The sequence below is a fragment of the Branchiostoma lanceolatum genome, chromosome 10, assembly GCF_035083965.1.
Source record: "Branchiostoma lanceolatum isolate klBraLanc5 chromosome 10, klBraLanc5.hap2, whole genome shotgun sequence".
Lineage (NCBI taxonomy): Eukaryota > Metazoa > Chordata > Leptocardii > Amphioxiformes > Branchiostomatidae > Branchiostoma > Branchiostoma lanceolatum.
The window spans coordinates 10,929,152-10,949,029 of NC_089731.1; the positions used below are offsets into that span (position 1 = coordinate 10,929,152).

General features: G+C 41.9%; 1 protein-coding gene across 2 annotated transcripts; it reads left to right on the forward strand.

The window, feature by feature from the left end:
• Positions 1–2,375: 2,375 nt before the first annotated feature.
• Positions 2,376–19,821, forward strand: LOC136443156 (uncharacterized). Of its 2 annotated transcripts, none has more exons than XM_066440250.1 (3): positions 2,376–2,640; positions 17,951–18,082; positions 18,396–19,821. In XM_066440250.1, exons 1-3 carry the CDS (start codon positions 2,583–2,585, stop codon positions 18,716–18,718), a joined length of 513 nt encoding a protein of 170 aa, XP_066296347.1. In that variant the 5' UTR covers positions 2,376–2,582; the 3' UTR covers positions 18,719–19,821. The 2 variants fall into 2 exon arrangements, with proteins under 2 accessions (XP_066296347.1, XP_066296346.1); XM_066440249.1 differs by having other exon boundaries at positions 2,377–2,640; positions 18,390–19,821.
• Positions 19,822–19,878: the final 57 nt, after the last annotated feature.

Sequence of the window (19,878 nt, forward strand, 5' to 3'; positions counted from 1 at the left end):
CTGTCTATCTAACGAAAATTGCCAAAGAACCCAAAAGGCCAAGGTCACATGCCCAAGCACTGTTTTTTAGTGAATTATGTAATTCGAAGAATGCGTGCAATTTCTTTATTTCTTTTGACAGAAGTTGAAGAAAGTTTTCCGTCGATGCAGCTTGATTTTCTGATTTTCACATATCTATATATCCATAATGACTATTGTTATAAAGAGTTGTTGCAAACTTGCCTTTGTAATATGTCACATAAGTTACAAGGTTTCTTTTCACAGGTCACAATGTCATCCCTATCGTTGGCATCTATGGCGCTATAGGCGTGTTGTTCGGCATTTCTTGTATTTGTTTGTGTTGTTGTAACTTCAAACGAATCCGCCGATACACTGAACTCGAACCGATTTATACGACATCCCAGAACATCGGTATGAGTCCTACAGAAGTGCATAACAGCGCTTATACTCCTGAGCATCAGCCCGCATTTAATTCCCAGTACTCCCCTACTGACAACCCACAAGCCTTGCCCACCGTGGCGTATCCACCCAGTGCTGCTGTATATTCCCCTGCATATCCTCCCACTTTCCCTCCTTCCTCGGCCCCTCTCCTAAACACTCCTTCCCCCTCCTCCCCTCCCCCAGACTTCCCCCCTCCCCCAGCTTACGAAGATGCCACCAGCTCGGAAATATCTCCTCCTACACAACCACTACAAGCAGATTCCTCCTGAGTAACCCAGCGTGTGTTCAGCCTCGGTTCGCCTGCATATGGACCTCCTCCATCTTATGAAGACGGCACCACCATGTCATCACCGCCTTCACCCCGACAGTCATCTTCACATGCCTCATCAACAGACTAAAGGGCTTCACCCTCAGTTCCATCTACTGTATGTCAAACCTTCAGCTAGTCCTCACCAGACTCCATGAGTTGCTGAAAAAAATGTACTCTATTGCTCTTCCGGCACATTATTCAGTCTATTGGACCACGTTCTTGTATCATGGGGTCTGGTAGAGACTACTGTACTGTAATTCACTTTATCTTCACGGTAGCAAAATTTTACGATGTAAGGAAAATTAACATTTTCACTGAACTTTAACTTTACGGTGGTGGCAAGTGATTTGGAGAACGGATGTGTTTAAGAATCATATATAATTACAATACGTTTTCACGGTGAAGATTGTTTAATTATTTAGGTGTCATTGTCAGTTAGCAATTTTATTTTATCATCTATACTCATATCAATCATCACAATATCCAGTATATAACTTGTTATGGTTTTAATGGTTGTTTTGTACATTGTATCTGAATTCATTGGTGTGTCCTAGGATTGCTGTGACTTTTCTGGAATCTTATACATGTATTTAACAATACTAGCCACCGCATGTGCTCTCTCGGAATACAATTTTCATTATATACCGTTTACATAATAAGTACTGCTCTGCACTGTACATAGTAACTATACATTGTCTGTAATTGTCGTCGTCGACACATGTGTACAACTACGTTTTTGTCAACATTGATTTGGATTTTCAAAACTGTCTGTTTGTTTATTAGATATCTTTTTGTAAATCTGTAATTCGGAATTGGCGTCTTCCACAATAACAGACAAATCTTAGTGAGGGGTTTCTCCTGCACAGCCAAGTTGCTGGCAACTGAACTAGAGCAGACCGACGTTCTTTTTAGGTAGGGGGAGGGCAATGTGCCGAATTCGCTGCACACGGCTTATTCTATAATTTGCTTCCTCTAGCCTCTAAATCAGGTTCCCCTATGGGCGTCTTGATATTACCATCTCTGCAGCTTCCGGTACTGTTTCCATGTTGTAACTGTACCGATCAAATGTTCTTTTAAAAAACACGGTTACAATCAGTAAGGACCCGGTCGCGTTTGTCGTATACGATCGTCGTATGATCGCAAACGGGGCATTCTTGGCATAGCCGTTCACGTGTCGTACTAAATTCAGCTGTCTTACTAATTAAAAGTTGCCGTAAACCCTTGTCGGCGGTTTTCTGTCACAGTCTCCTTTAAAAATATGCGACATGAAAATCGTACGACGGCCTACGACGAGTATGGCCGCACGTGCACCGCAAGTTATCCTCAATATTGAAACACCATCCGAAGAGTCTGCCATGCAGGCTAGCTTTCTTCAGACGGATGTCGTGATGCCCTACGGCACAACAATTAGAGATGATAACGTCTGTTATTCTAACTTCTGCTTGTTGACCAAACTATTTTGCTCGTTTGAGAGCTACTGACGAAGCCGGAATTAATGAAAGCACTACTGCGACGTTAAAAAAATATCAAGTGTATATAGCATGTCTGTGTTTATGCGGACAAAGGTTTGCAGATTCGCACACTGACAATAGACAGATTACGGGGTGAATGAACTTGTGATGATAGAGGGTAAAATCCCCGCGGGCTACTGCAGGCACAACGACAGTGTGACAGTGGTAAGACTGGTATCATGACCTTTCAGCAGATACCGATTTAGAGACGACTGTGCGCTTGGCTGGCTGGAAACATTAGTTTTTTTCTACGCAACCAAATACAAGATTAACAGCAGCAAGACTTGGGGTTAGAAGCCAAGAGGACAGCAGACGACAGAATGTGGACTGGACTGCTGACTATGATGTTCCTAATAATGGGAACGACTGGACAAACGCGTGAGTTACTAGTACCTTTTCTACAGTCACGATTCACATCGGTGTTGCCAGGATAAGGTCAAACTAATACGACCTAGCTTTATGCACTCAGCAAACTATAAAAGCTTGTCTTAGATACATTAGTCAGCGTAGCTGAGGATGTCTGGACAAGAACCCTAGAAGAGTATGTGCCAAACGGGGTCCTATTGGAAAAACATTCAAGGGGAGAGGGACCTTACAAGATAATTGGCAAAATGGCTGACAAAGAACTCTGCAAGATGGACGTAAACCTGATCTCACTTCTATGTAGTGTCAAGTGTACTGCTCACCGTTTGGACCTAAGCCTGGCTGCCATCCTATTTCTACCGGGGCTTCTACACTCGCTACCATAAAAAAATATATTTTTAGGGTAGCGAGTATAGGAGCCCCGGTTGAAATAGGATGGCACCCAGGCTATTGGATATTGGTATCGGGGGAAACCTTATACCGCATCAACGTGAACTGAGTAGTACATGTATAATCCTCCTTTTCCTATCAGGCCTCAAGAGGGAGGGGCGCTGTAATGCAGTTAACATGGCTGCCGCGACATACACAGGCAGTTCAACCACTTTGTCTATTCAAAGAAAATTGCCAAAGAACTTTTTCAGACTACAAATCGTGCCCTAACGGATCGAATTCCTTCAATGATGCAATGAACATGATGTATTAATTGAAAGAGGGAAAAGAAAGCTTTTCGGATGGTACATTACAGATCTGGCACTTGCAGTTACTAGTAGGATTTCGGCAGAGAGTGAAGAATAGGACAGACGTACTGCAATCGGCTATTCCAAGATCAGGGTGCGCCAGGGTGGTGCACTTGGGCCCAAATTTCAAGTTTCATATTTTCCACTGTCAGTACAGAGTATTGTACTACAAGTCATCCCAAACAAGGAACTTTTTAAATTTTTGGATAACGACAAGCGGTTCTCGAGTTATGCACTTTTAAACTTGCATGTTCACTTCAAATTTTGGCAGTATACGGACACTACAGCCCAAGTACGTTCAATAACATATCTTGCATCCTTCAAAGATTGAATCATCAACTTGCAGCATAACTATAAACAATGTATTGCCCTATTGTACTACCTTGATTTTAAGAACTATTTTGGGTTCAATTAGTGTCCTAAACAATATGTACTTATCTTGAACGTTTGGCCAATAAAATGGCAAGTTGAAGAATGTAACAAAATATGAGTGTTATTACATTTATGAATCAATTAATGAATTGCATCCTATCAATATCTTCTGTTTGTCACAAAAGTTTATCCAAAAGTTTTAGGAAAACCTTGTTACAAGTAACTGTGCTGCTAAGGAGCTGTGATGTAAGCCAATAATAACTAATGAACTCTAAGGTATACGGACACTACAGAATATCAGCAATACTAGAAGGCCTGTTTTTAGAAATTGTACTATACATTTCTGGATCCTATATAATCATATGAAGGCCAAATGACCTGAATCTTGGAATGGTCTAGTTCTAGGCTGTGTTCAAGACATTTACTTAATATTGATTTTAAAATGTTATATATTATGGTATGATAGATCTACATGATTTGGGGATCAGGTGAATATTGTGTTTTGACCTTGCCAAACTCTTTTTCTATGATCTATGCCTTGTTTATAGCTGCCCCTTGTGATGGTTTCTATACACTTGTATTGCTTTAAGGCCTGCCAGGGCCCCTGTACGTGCCTACTATACGGAACAAAGTCCCCCCTGTACTGGAGTGACCAATTTTTAACTTTATTTACTTGTTTCTGTCAATTTTCTACCTATAATGGGTAACTTGGCCATTCCTAGCCTAGCTTAGGAGGGCTGCCTCGACACCTGTTAGGTTATCAACTCCCAGGGGACTGTTTTTGGTCAGAGGTCTTTGATACTCAGGATACTAACTCACAACCCTGCCCCGCATTGTGTGATTTGATTGACAGCTGCCAATTCTGACCTTAATTCTTCTAATAGGGGAGACTAAAGAGTTAGCGCCTGCGCCTACACCAAGTAAAAATCATGGTTTAAACCATTGAAAGTCCTTTTTTGGTGGGATTTTTTGTGAAATCTGGGCAGTATAGGAGTGGCTGTGGTAGGATAGACTCTGTATTTGCTGAATTAGCTAAAATAAATGGTCTTTCTCTACCTTGTGGGTTTTGGCACCCCCCGGATATAGTGGGATGGTCTTCAACTGGGTGTTTGAAGTCTGTAAGACCTATCCAAGGGCTCTGATTGGGGGGGGGGGTATTCTGGAGTATAGCTGTATAGAATTTGTCAGGAATGAATCTGATAACAGTTGACATAACATAACAAAATTTGAGGCTGAGTTATTGCAGTCTGATGTTTTGATTCCTGAGATAATGACACCTTTTTGTTCACTTCCCCATAGGGCTACATGCCCATTCATCATGCTGGGAAGGCGAACAAGATGGCGCATCCATCTTAGCTGTCCGTACTGAGGATGTGAAATCCATCATAATCCTCACTGTTGGCTGCCACTCGATGCTTGAATCCTTCCTCGTTGGGTCCTGCAAACTGGATGACTTGATATTCCGTATTCTTTTTTGGCCCCACCGCCCGTATCCACAGAATCTTGACTGCTACGATTCACTGCTCAGTGCCCTCCCCCTTCCAAGCGTCCATCATAGGTCTTTTCGACATTGGTACCAGCTTGTTTCATCATGGTTGGGTGCTAGGGTTCTCAACTTTTACAAGCTTCGTCTTTTTTTCCCGTTCCTTGGCTCTATGTGTTTCACTAGCCCACTAGACTGGATGACATTGTACTTTAATCCAGACTGATCTATTATGTACTCGCGTTCCACAACACCCAGCTGGGCATCCTCAGTCTCCCCTGAACCCTCGGTAAGTTTGTTCTTAGAAGCTGTATGCAAGTATCATGCTAGCCAAATGCTGGATCGTGTAATGTTGACTCCTTGGGCCCAATATTCGGGTTTTATTTTTTAAGTATTTTGCTGTTTTTCACTTGAATCCCAGCCTTGTTTTACACGTTCTCTCCCCATCCAACCTGGGGTAATAATTTGCATATCTATCGGTATACTCCAGCTTCGGCCTACGAGGTGATTTGCATTTCAAGCGGCACCTTCCCGCTGCATTGTCAGGTCGGCCAAATTCCATCATGTAACCCAGTGCAACCTGTATCAGATTTAGGAATAGATGGGGATTTCTCCATCGCCCAGCTTCATGACTCCTTCCTTGTCAGTGGTCGCGTTAGAGGTTGATCAACCTTATTTCCCGACAAGGGCATTGAACGCTGGTTTCCATTACATAATTTGACTCCTCATATGTAAATACACTCAGTACACTTATGAGAGCCTAATTGATGCTGTGGTTTTGTGTCTATTTTAATTGAGGGTACCGGATTTTGTAGTTCACTGGCTGCTACTCTCCCGGCTGGTAGTATAGGAGCCCGAACTCCTTGGTAGCGCTTGGAGAGGCTGCTCTTTCAACAGTCGTATAATGGCGTTGGCATTTATAGTGCCATAAACGCGCATGATTAGGTGTCCCTATAAATGCCTCCGGCAGGGAATCCACGAGGCCACAGTTATTTAGACACTCCCACATCAGCTTCAAAGGGTAATCATGAGGATAACGGTGAATGCGCATGTTTGGGGTCCTAATTTATTAACATGACTAGTAGACGCAAACAGAGTAAAAGCAAGCCAGGTTCTAAGCAATCACCTACCAGTAAGCCGCTAAGTCTCTCTTTTACCAATATTCGCGGAATTCGTTCAAATTTGGCTGATACTGAACTATTTCTTCAACTCAACTCCCCTGATATTTTAGCACTATGCGAAACCAATCTCAATTCCTCAATCTGCTCTGCTGACTTCATCATTCCAGGCTATCTTCCGCTCTTCCGCAAAGACTCTTTTCGTGCGCGACACTTTACCTATTGCTAGGGAAAAGGATTAAGAAGATGCTAAGGAGCCATTTATGTGCTTTAGATTATCGCTCCTTCACTCCACTAGTTTTCTTTACTTTCTATACCGCTCGCCATCATCTCAGGACTGCTCAGCTCTCCGTGCCATATCTGATTCCATTGACAAGGCCCTCTCCACATACAATTCAGCGAACATATTCATATTTGGTGACTTCAATGTCCACCATAAAGACTGGCTAACGTACTCCAAGGGTACGAATGCTGCAGGTATCCATCGAAACATACAACTTCTCTCTATCACACTCTCTGACACCGCTCGTAAATTTCTCCACACGATACTCCGACCAGAGGGATCCGGGCACTCGTCCGTCCCTACTCGACTTATTTCTAACGTCAAATGCTGACATTTGCAAAATGACGCATCATCCACCTATTGGTAACTCTGACCATATTGTTGTGTCAGCGGACATTTCCTTGAACTGTAAAGATGCTCGAGAGTCACCTTTTCATAGAACACTTTACAGCTATGATAAGGGTGACTGGGACAGTTTTCGTGACTTCCTTAGAGATGCTCCTTGGCAAGAATTCTTTGCTAAACGGGCTGAAGATTGTGCTGAAGAGGTTTCATCCTGGATACAGGCTGGTATTGATGCCTTTGTGCCCTCCAGGAAGTATCAAATGAAACCCCACTCATCTCCTTGGTTCTCCCCTGCATGTGCAGCGGCCATAGCTCAAACAAATATTACAGGGGCTTTATACGAATATTCTTGTCCTTCATATTGTCTTTAGTCGGATGGTATCACTTGGTGGAAAGTTTCAACAACAAGAAAAAACTTTGGCATTTATCCACCATCTTGGAAGTCCATCATGCAAAATGTCACCAAATCTGACGAGACTTTGAGCTTGCGTGAAAGACAGGCTCTATTTGTACTGTTGTGTAGGATAACAAATAAGATTTGGAACAAAATCCTTTTAAATGCAACAAAAATGAAATTGGAATCATGTATGGTACTAACATCAAATATGGTATACAGACACTACACGTGGTATACGGACACTACAGCTGGGCAATTTAGGTCATTATGTCATGTTAATACAACAGTACAAAGTGGCTTTGGTAATAAGGCCACCAACATTAGATGTTTCAGAATATATAGTTCACATGCACCAATAACTTTCATATTCCTTTTGATAAACCTTTTTTACCAGTATACGGACACTACGCATTTTTTCGGACAACAACTACAGGCAACTGTAATCCATCTGCCATAGTATCCCAAAGTGTAAGCAAGACAAAAACGCATCTTTATGTTACATATGACTATACCAACTGAGTAACATGCAAAATGGCCAGTTCCATCACCATTTTTTACTGCAAGGATATTTTTTAGTATAATGTGTTAAAAACAGCATTTTTCATAACGTTCAATACATATTGAAATTGTGCTCATGGAAAGAAAAAATGTCCAATTATCATCTATTTTTTTTCACAATACATCAGATTAGACTAGTCTTATCATAAAACTCAGTTCTTGATTAATTTTTTCATCACAAAATAGTTAAATACTGATTTTGAAAATTACATTATTAAAGTGCACCGATATAACGCATATTTTAGGTTAGTTTTGGGCATTAAATTGGTCATAACATAATGTTTTGAACACTTATTTACCAACAAACTACGGGATTGTGTGGAAAATGATTGTATTTGGATAATAAGATTTAAAAAATACCAACAGGATGTGATAAAAGCAACCTAAGAAGACGATAACGATGAAAGATGCTATTGGCGCACCCTGATCTTGGAATAGCCGTTTGTATATCAGGCGGGATCGATCGAAGGTACTTTTTTTACTTTGCGGCCTCGATTACTAAATGTATGCCGAAGGTACTTTTTTTTTTACTTTGCGGCATAGATTGCGGTGCAGATTGGCGACCGTAGTACTCAGGTCTAAAAGGCGTGTAAGTCCGACAATCGCTAGGATGCCAAAACTTTCCTGTCTTATCCTGTCAGACATGAACAAGCTTTCATCTCAAATGCTTTGTATATCGAAGGTACTTTTCTAATTTGCGGCCTCGATTGCGGCCTCGATTGCTAAATGTATGCCGAAGGTATAGATCGAAGGTACTTTTTTTTTTACTTTGCGGCATAGATTGCGGTCTAAATTGGCGACCGTAGTACTCAGGTCTAAAAGGAGTGTAAGTCCGACAATCGCTAGGATGCCGAAACTTTCCTGTCTTATCCTGTCAGACATGAACAACCTTTCATCTCAAATGCTTTGTATATCACTTGGGATCGATCGAAGGTACTTTTCTAATTTGCGGCCTCGATTGCGGCCTCGATTGTTAAATGTATGCCGAAGGAACTTTTTTTTTACTTTGCGGCCTCGATTGCGGTCTAGATTGGCGACCGTAGTACTCAGGTCTAAAAGGAGTGTAAGTCCGACAATCGCTAGGATGCCGAAACTTTCCTGTCTTATCCTGTCAGACATGAACAAGCTTTCATCTCAAATGCTTTGTATATCACGTACTTTTCTAATTTGCGGCCTCGATTGCGGCCTCGATTGCTAAATGTATGCCGAAGGTTTTTTTTTTACTTTGCGGCCTCGATTGCGGTCTAGATTGGCGACCGTAGTACTCAGGTCTAAAAGGCGTGTAAGTCCGACAATCGCTAGGATGCCGAAACTTTCCTGTCGATTGTTAAATGTATGCCGAAGGAACTTTTTTTTTACTTTGCGGCCTCGATTGCGGTCTAGATTGGCGACCGTAGTACTCAGGTCTAAAAGGCGTGTAAGTCCGACAATCGCTAGGATGCCGAAACTTTCCTGTCTTATCCTGTCAGACATGAACAAGCTTTCATCTCAAATGCTTTGTATATCAGGTGGGATCGATCGAAGGTACTTTTCTAATTTGCGGCCTCGATTGCGGCCTCGATTGCTAAATGCTGTATGCCGAAGGTATAGATCGAAGGTTTTTTTTTTTTTTACTCTGCGGCCTCGATTGCGGTCTAGATTGGCGACCGTAGTACTCAGGTCTAAAAGGAGTGTAAGTCCGACGACAATCGCTAGGATGCCGAAACTTTCCTGTCTTATCCTGTCAGACATGAACAAGCTTTCATCTCAAATGCTTTGTATATCAGGTGGGATCGATCGAAGTTACTTTTCTTATTTGCGGCCTCGATTGCGGCCTCGATTGCTAAATGTATGCCGAAGGTATAGATCGAAGGTACTTTTTTTTTTACTTTGCGACCTCGATTGCGGTCTAGATTGGCGACCGTAGTACTCAGGTCTAAAAGGAGTGTAAGTCCGACAATCGCTAGGATGCCGAAACTTTCTTATCCTGTCAGACATGAACAAGCTTTCATCTCAAATGCTTTGTATATCAGGTGGGATCGATCGAAGGTACTTTTCTAATTTGCGGCCTCGATTGCGGCCTCGATTGCTAAATGTATGCCGAAGGTATAGATCGAAGGTATTTTTTTTTTACTCTGCGGCCTCGATTGCGGTCTAGATTGGCGACCGTAGTACTCAGGTCTAAAAGGCGTGTAAGTCCGACAATCGCTAGGATGCCGAAACTTTCCTGTCAGGCATGAACAAGCTTTCATCTCAAATGCTTTGTATATCAGGTGGGATCGATCGAAGGTACTTTTCTAATTTGCGGCCTCGATTGAGGCCTCGATTGCTAAATGTATGCCGAAGGTATAGATCGAAGGTATTTTTTTTTTACTCTGCGGCCTCGATTGCGGTCTAGATTGGCGACCGTAGTACTCAGGTCTAAAAGGCGTGTAAGTCCGACAATCGCTAGGATGCCGAAACTTTCCTGTCTTATCCTGTCAGACATGAACAAGCTTTCATCTCAAATGCTTTGTATATCAGGTGGGATCGATCGAAGGTACTTTTCTAATTTGCGGCCTCGATTGCGGCCTCGATTGCTAAATGCTGTATGCCGAAGGTATAGATCGAAGGTATTTTTTTTTTTTTTACTCTGCGGCCTCGATTGCGGTCTAGATTGGCGACCGTAGTACTCAGGTCTAAAAGGAGTGTAAGTCCGACAATCGCTAGGATGCCGAAACTTTCCTGTCTTATCCTGTCAGACATGAACAAGCTTTCATCTCAAATGCTTTGTATATCAGGTGGGATCGATCGAAGGTACTTCTCTAATTTGCGGCCTCGATTGCGGCCTCGATTGCTAAATGTATGCCGAAGGTATAGATCGAACGTACTTTTTTTTTTACTTTGAGGCCTCAATTGCGGTCTAGACTAGCGACCGTAGTACTCAGGTCTAAAAGGAGTGTAAGTCCGACAATCGCTAGGATGCCGAAACTTTCTTATCCTGTCAGACATGAACAAGCTTTTATCTCAAATGCTGTGTATATCACGTACTTTCAAAATTTGCGGCCTCGATTGCGGCCTCGATTGCTAAATGTATGCCGAAGGTATAGATCGAAGGTACTTTTTTTTACTTTGCGGTCTTATCCTGTCAGACATGAACAAGCTTTCATCTCAAATGCTTTGTAACAGGTGGGATCGATCGAAGGTACTTTTCTAATTTGCGGCCTCGATTGCGGCCTCGATTGCTAAATGTATGCCGAAGGTATAGATCGAAGGTATTTTTTTTTTACTCTGCGGCCTCGATTGCGGTCTAGATTGGCGACCGTAGTACTCAGGTCTAAAAGGCGTGTAAGTCCGACAATCGCTAGGATGCCGAAACTTTCCTGTCAGGCATGAACAAGCTTTCATCTCAAATGCTTTGTATATCAGGTGGGATCGATCGAAGGTACTTTTCTAATTTGCGGCCTCGATTGCGGCCTCGATTGCTAAATGTATGCCGAAGGTATAGATCGAAGGTATTTTTTTTTTACTCTGCGGCCTCGATTGCGGTCTAGATTGGCGACCGTAGTACTCAGGTCTAAAAGGCCTGTAAGTCCGACAATCGCTAGGATGCCGAAACTTTCCTGTCTTATCCTGTCAGACATGAACAAGCTTTCATCTCAAATGCTTTGTATATCAGGTGGGATCGATCGAAGGTACTTTTCTAATTTGCGGCCTCGATTGCGGCCTCGATTGCTAAATGCTGTATGCCGAAGGTATAGATCGAAGGTATTTTTTTTTTTTACTCTGCGGCCTCGATTGCGGTCTAGATTGGCGACCGTAGTACTCAGGTCTAAAAGGCGTGTAAATCCGACAATCGCTAGGATGCCGAAACTTCCCTGTCTTATCCTGTCAGACATGAACAAGCTTTCATCTCAAATGCTTTGTATATCAGGTGGGATCGATCGAAGTTACTTTTCTAATTTGCGGCCTCGATTGCGGCCTCGATTGCTAAATGTATGCCGAAGGTATAGATCGAAGGTATTTTTTTTTTTTACTTTGCGGCCTCGATTGCGGTCTAGATTGGCGACCGTAGTACTCAGGTCTAAAAGGCGTGTAAGTCCGACAATCGCTAGGATGCCGAAACTTTCCTGTCAGGCATGAACAAGCTTTCATCTCAAATGCTTTGTATATCAGGTGGGATCGATCGAAGGTACTTTTCTAATTTGCGGCCTCGATTGCGGCCTCGATTGCTAAATGTATGCCGAAGGTATAGATCGAAGGTACTTTTTTTTTTTACTTTGCGGCCTCGATTGCGGTCTAGATTAGCGACCGCAGTACTCAGGTCTAAAAGGAGTGTAAGTCCGACAATCGCTAGGATGCCGAAACTTTCCTGTCTTATCCTGTCAGACATGAACAAGCTTTCATCTCAAATGCTTTGTATATCAGGTGGGATCGATCGAAGTTACTTTTCTAATTTGCGGCCTCGATTGCGGCCTCGATTGCTAAATGTATGCCGAAGGTATAGATCGAAGGTACTTTTTTTTTTACTTTGCGACCTCGATTGCGGTCTAGATTGGCGACCGTAGTACTCAGGTCTAAAAGGAGTGTAAGTCCCACAATCGCTAGGATGCCGAAACTTTCCTGTCTTATCCTGTCAGACATGAACAAGCTTTCATCTCAAATGCTTTGTATATCAGGTGGGATCGATCGAAGGTACTTTTCTAATTTGCGGCCTCGATTGCGGCCTCGATTGCTAAATGTATGCTGAAGGTCCTTTTTTTTTTACTTTGTGGCATAGATTGCGGTCTAGATTGGTGACCGTAATATTCAGGTCTAAGGGCGTGAAAGTCCGACAATCGTTAGGATGCCGAAGCGTGTACTTTTTTTACTTTGCGGCCTCGATTGCCGCTTCGATTACTAAATGTAGGCCGAAGGTATTTTTTTTTTACTTTGCGGCCTCGATTGCCGCCTCGATTGCTAAATGTATGCCGAAGGTACTTTTTTTTTACTTTGCGGCCTCGATTGCCGCCTCGATTGCTAAATGTATGCCGAAGGTACTTTTTTTTACTTTGCGGCCACGATTGCCGCCTCGATTGCTAAATGTATGCCGAAGGTACTTTTTTTTTTAATTTGCGGCCTCGGTTGCCGCCTCGATTACTAAATGTAGGCCGAAGGTAATTTTTTTTTACTTTGCGGCCTCGATTTCCGCCTCGATTGCTAAATGTATGCTGAAGGTCCTTTTACTTTGCGGCCTCGATTGCCGCCTCGATTGCTAAATGTATGCGGAAGGTACTTTTTTTTACTTTGCGGCCTCGATTGCCGCATCGATTACTAAATGTAGGCCGAAGGTATTTTTTTTTACTTTGCGGCCTCGATTGCCGCCTCGATTGCTTAATGTATGCCGAAGGTCTTTTTTTTTACTTTGCGGCCTCGATTGCCGCCTCGATTTCTAAATGTATGCGGAAGGTACTTTTTTTTACGTTTCGGCGCATGCGCGCCGGAACGTATTGTCCTGGCTTTTACCTTCAAGCAAGGACCAGGGAAGCTTGGTTCAACACTGTGTCGCACACAATAAGACCTTATATGGCAATACGTTCTCAAATCCTTGTATAGCCGTTGCCTTATATGGCAAGAGAGCACGAAAAGGCAGGCACGCTAGATTTGCATGTGACACAGGACGGCGACCGCATGTAACTGCTACAACTGTTCGGAAATATCATTGCATTGTGGTTTCGGACTTTGATATCCTGAAAAATGACCATATTACATCTATTCCACAAGATTGCAGAAGAAAAAAAAGGATTTCGTCAAGAAAACGACCAAAAATCGGCATAAATGATACCATATAGTGAGGTTATAGCATTACGTCCAAAGTAGGTAAGTACGTTCCGCAGCTTGGCCGATCTGGCAACGCGAAGCACTTCGGACCCAGAAGATCCGGGTTCGTGTCCGTGCATGAATTTTTTTTTCTTTTTAGATATTGAATATCAAAAATATATATTGATATTATATTAATCTATCAATATCATATTTATGAATATCATTTTTTTCATTAATAAATAAAGAAATATTTTATATTTGTTATTTTTAAATATTCATTTAATATATACAAGGCCTTTGTCTTATGAACAGGACTTCATAGATTCCAAACCCGGCATTCGAATTTTTCTGTTCATTGTAATGGAAAATACCGTGCAGCGGCTCCTATGCGCGGTAAGATGATTCTTGCAAAACACTCGCCACTAAACTTCTATCCCCGATGTAAACAGAGGCTCTTGATGTTGTTTGCAAAACAGCGATTCTTTGTTACAGTAGCAAATGCTCCATTGTTCAGTATCGACTTCATTCAGACAACACGGACGTGGAAAGTGGCGCCCCTCGGCACAAAACTATGGGAATTTTCATGAATTTTAGCAAAATTACCCAGGAAAATAAGGAAGAAATGTTGTAAATGCGGAAACCAGAATAATACGGATGAGGTAGCTGTTGATTTGTTTGACATTTGGTAGTCATTTTAGATAGAACCTTAGCTGTTATGAACTTCTATTTCACTTAATTACCATAGTGCTGATGATTCAATGGTGCTTTTTCAAATTCTATGTTTTATTGCGTGCCATGTACATAATTACATTGATAGCTTTTATAATGAGCCTATTATACATTTTACCAATAAGCACAAGTTGTAGGCCAAGACCAGCTTTTTCAAAAGCACTTAAGTTAAGTGACGTAACTTCAAAATTGCTTTCCCCAATCTGCCTTTCTCTATTAAAACAGTACTCATTTCCCAAAATGACAATTTTTCTTATAGACTGAACAGCCCTTGAGTGACTTCCTCTGGCAGATTTTACTTCAAGTAAAGGGAAAAGACAATTCACACTTATAAACGTAGCCGAAACGCCAGCTTTTTTTAAAAGCTCTTGTTTACTTTGCGGCCTCGATTGCCGCCTCGATTACTTAATGTAGGCCGAAGGTATTTTTTTTTACTTTGCGACCTCGATAGCCGCCTCGATTGCTAAATGTACGCCGAAGGTATTTTTTTTTACTTTGCGGCCTCGATTGCCGCCTCGATTGCTTAATGTATGCCGAAGGTCTTTTTTTTTACTTTGCGGCCTCGATTGCCGCCTCGATTTCTAAATGTATGCGGAAGGTACTTTTATTTTACTTTGCGGCCTCGATTGCCGCCTCGATTACTAAATGTAGGCCGAAGGTATTTTTTTTTACTTTGCGACCTCGATAGCCGCCTCGATTGCTAAATGTACGCCGAAGGTACTTTTTTTTACTTTGCGGCCTCGATTGCCGCCTCGATTGCTAAATGTATGCCGAAGGTACTTTTTTTTACTTTGCGGCCTCGATAGCCGCCTCGATTGCTAAATGTACGCCGAAGGTCCTTTATTTTTTACTTTGTGGCATAGATTGCGGTCTAGATTGGCGACCGTAGTACTCAGGTCTAAAAGGCGTGTAAGTCGACTATCGCTAGGATGACGAAACTTTCTGTCATTCTGTCAGACATGAACAAGCTTTCATCTCAAATGCTTTGAATATCAGGTGGGATCGATCGAAGGTACTTTTTTTACTTTGCGGCCTCGATTGCGGCCTCGATTGCTACATGTATGCCGAAGGCATTTTTTTTTACTTTGCGGCCTCGGTACTTTTTTTTTTTTTTTACTTTGCGACATAGATTGCGGTCTAGATTGGCGACCGTAGTACTCAGGTCTGAAAGGCATGTAAGTCCGACAATCGCTAGGATGACGAAACTTTCTGTCTTATCCTGTCAGACATGAACAAGCTTTCATTATCTCCATGAAAAATGGAGATATAGTTTTGGGTGTGTCTGTGTGTGTGTTTTTTTTGTTTGTCTGTTTGTCTGTTCGTTTGTCTATTTGTCTGTTTGTGTTTCCGCACTACTGTAGTCAGCATAACTCAAGAACCTCTTGATGGATGACGATGATATTTGGTATGTGGGCAGGTGTTGTGAAGCCGAAGTTCAAGGTCAATTTTCGGCCCCCTGGTATGCGACCTTGGTACTGCAGCAGAACTGCAATTTTTGTATCTTTTGACCTGGACGTGCTGTGGTCTTGATTTTTTGGCGGCAGATAGCTTGTGACGTAATAAAGAAGTGGTGTAGGTTTGAGCCCCCTAGCAGCTTCCTCTGGAACTGCAGGGGCGTTGTTGTGAAAATCTTCTAAGGCGAATAACTGAACAAAGGAACGACGGATTTCCATGATATTTAGTATACAGGTAGCTTAGACAGAGATGTACACAATGAAGTGCAAATTATGTTAATTAGGACTTAATTTGCATAGCTAATGAGGAAAATCTATATTTGCAGTGTTTTCCATTATCAGAAAGTGGATCATCAACAGATAACAATTATGCTAATAAATTCCTAATTTGCATAATTAATGCAAAACACCATAATTCATCTAATTGGAAAATTATAGGACTGTCTACATGATATTTATTATGCAGGTAGCTTAGACAGATATACAAAATGTAGTGCAAGTTATGCTAATTGTGACTTAATTTGCATAGCTAATGAGGAAAATCTATATTTGCAGTGTTTTTCATTTTCAGACTCAAATACATGTTGCATATGTAGTTTATGGAAAGTGGAGCATCAACAGATACCAATTATGCAAATAAATTCCTAATTTGCATAATCGATGCAAAAACACCATAATTCATCTAATTGGAAAATTATAGGACTTTCAATATTGCAACATGAGTAAGTTAGATAAAGGTGTTTATGACCAAGCATATATTATGCAAATGTGTAAGTCATTTGCATGGATAGAATTGTTCATGGAGATATGAGGTCGAGGAACTCTTGTTTCAAATGCTTTGTATATCAGGTGGGATCGATCGAAGGTACTTTTTTTACTTTGCGGCATAGATTGCGGCATAGATTGCTAAATGTATGCCGAAGGTATAGATCGAAGGTACTTTTTATTTTACTTTGCGGCATAGGTTGCGGTCAGATTGCCGACCGTTGTACTCTAAATGGCGTGTAAGTCTGACAATCGCTAGGATGCCGAAACTTTCCTGTCTTATCCTGTCAGACATTCTTTCATCTCAAATGCTTTGTATATCAGGTGGGATCGATCGAAGGTACTTTTTTTTACTTTGCGGCCTCGTTTGCCGCCTCGATTGCTAAATGTATGCCGAAGGTATAGATCGAACGTACTTTTTTTTTACTTTGCGGTCTAGATTGGCGACCGTAGTACTCAGGTCTTAAAGGCGTGTAAGTCCGACAATCGCTAGGATGCCGAAACTTTCTGTCTTATCCTGTCAGACATGAACAAGCTTTCATCTCAAATGCTTTGTATATCAGGTGGGATCGATCGAAGGTACTTTTTTTAATTTGCGGCCTCGATTGCCGCCTAGATTGCTAAATGTATGCCGAAGGTATAGATCGAAGGTACTTTTTTTTTACTTTGCGGCATAGATTGCGGTCTTGATTGGCGACCGTAGTACTCAGGTCTAAAAGGCGTGTAAGTCCGACAATCGCTAGGATGCCGAAACTTTCCTGTCTTATCCTGTCAGACATGAACAAGCTTTCATCTCAAATGCTAAATTTGCAAACTCCATTCTCGTCAAGAATCAACTTGATTAGATGTACACATACGTATACAGAGGAGACGATTTTTAGATACAGTAAGACGAAAAGTACATCTATAATGTCACATTGACAAAAGAAATCTGATGAATAGTCTCTCTTGTTAACGACACAGTAACGACAAAAATTTATGTATGAAAATAGACATCAACAAAAGCCTCTGATGTATCTTGTACATCGACTTTGCTGTAGTCTGGCAAACAGCCAGTACTACAACTATCACGTTGCATACTTCAAAAATTTACAATGGACACTTGACAGGGATCCACATGAAAAGCGTTTATTTTTCTAACCCTCCAAATTGAATGAAACAAATGTACTATCAGTGAACGTAGCTCGCACATGTATTTAGCCGAAATTTTATTGGACGACGGTGTCAACTGTAACACGCCTATGGGTTGTCTGCCCCTGATGTCGTCCTAAAATATTTACATTTTCTCTGTGCAACTAAGAACCATGTCACATTTACTTTTCAGCATCTAACACTACAGTCCCCAACAACGCCACGGTGTCCAACAACGCCACGGTGTCCAACAACGCCACGGTGTCCAACAACGCCACAGTGCCCAACAACGCCACTGGGTCCAAAAATGAGACCATGTCCGCAAGTTAGTGAAACATGCATTACAGAAACACACCCTCCTAGTTTGAAAACTCATACAATATGTATGGAACGATTACACATCCCTCACCATCATCAGCATTATCATCCTTAGAAATTGGTAAACGAAAAGGTCGATTGGCCTTTCTATTCGGCTGTACATGTATCAATAGCAAAGGTCCACCATCCATAAGTATGACACTTTAAACTGTGTGCGTCTTGAATCATATCTTTATCGTAAAGCAGCTCCGAAAATTGCAAATGAAATCTGAAAACGGCTAATATATTTTATTATTTTTCGTATTCCCATCAAGCAACAGCTCCGATTCCACCTGTTCCTCTGGGCAACATCATCGGCGGGTTGGCTGCCCTGGTTCTGCTGATGAGCGCCCTCTGTTTCTGTGCGGTAGCCTGTCGGAAAAACACCGAGGCCAACTTCACCGAGCTGAAGCCCTCTGACGACACATCCCCTACTGACCCTGCAGCCATGGAGATGGCAAACGTCAACGCACCGCCCGCAGGACGTCGTGTCCGCCACGTCTACAACCCTACCCTTTTCCCTCGAGCCAGGTCCTACTCCCCTCCTCGAGCCATAGCTGCCGGCTACCCCGGGATGCAAAACACTGCATTTACTCAGTACTGAATGCTGCTAAAGCCCCCCCCCCCTCTCACTGGACCTGAGGCACGCCGGCGGCGTCGCTGCGGCCGATCGAATTGACAAAGCACTCAACGAATTTCATTGACCAAAAAACGAATATTTTCAAGTTTTTGTGTTTTGTTGTCTTTTTGGTCATACTTGTACGTTTTGAATGATATTCCCATTATAAAGTCAAGGGTAACACAAATTCAGTTAAGGACGCAGCGACGCCGCCAGCGTGCCGCGGGTCCAATGAGAGGCCGGGGGGGCTTTAGTCTCTACCAAACCTCTTTGCCGGCTGAAGGTAGATATTGGCCAAAATAGGAAGACTATTTAATCAGAGGACTTGGCTGACAAACTCATCTGGCAAACTATTCAACCTATTGACCAATTTCTACTATTTTTCCTTCAACCAACGGAGTTTGGTATGATGCTGCGCGCTGGTCTAACACTTTTTGCTGGAAACCTGTAAAGTCACCCGTAGACAGTGGTGTTTGCTAGCCTTAATCTCACTATCTTTACTCTACATATCTGCAGGATATGACCACACACTGCCTAATCTTGAATAAGTGTTGTTATATCATAATCAGAACCACATGAATCAACTAATAGTTGATATTACAATAGAGGTATCACCAACTTGAGTATTTCAGACGTTCTGCATTGTTATACAAACATATCTATAAGGTTACATATAATCTGTATATAAATCTCCATTAGTGCCACATAAAGAAACACTATTCTACCCGGAGTCCATTTACATGATAAATGAAGAATAAGACATAATAATGATAACTATATATACATTTTAATTCTATTGGGAAATGATAGCGCTTGCGACAAATGGAGTTTCATCGTTTTTCTGATGTTCACATGGACAACTTGACGACTACATTATCTAATGTATCATGTAACGTTACTGTAACACGCGTACGACATGTTATAGGCACAGACAGTGAATGAAAGCAAGTCAGAATAAACTCTTTCGTGTCTTTACTTTTCTTTTTTTATCTTATTAACATTCATTTCCCAGGTTGATTGAGAAAAAGCAACGTTGCATATCGAGGCCATCTCTTCTTTAAATACGTAACAGCTATAAAAGCAAAATCTTTCATATCTTTGCCCTCGGTCGGTCAGATATTTGGCCTGTCTTGAGGCATGACAAA

Bases quoted from the DNA above. Each gene is read 5' to 3' on its own strand.
- LOC136443156 (XM_066440249.1), top strand. From the start codon at position 2,583: ATGTGGACTGGACTGCTGACTATGATGTTCCTAATAATGGGAACGACT. The intron at 2,641-17,950 runs GTGAGTTACTAG...TTTACTTTTCAG, and splicing joins GGGAACGACTGGACAAACGC to CATCTAACACTACAGTCCCC. The intron at 18,083-18,389 runs GTTAGTGAAACA...ATTCCCATCAAG, and splicing joins AAATGAGACCATGTCCGCAA to CAACAGCTCCGATTCCACCT.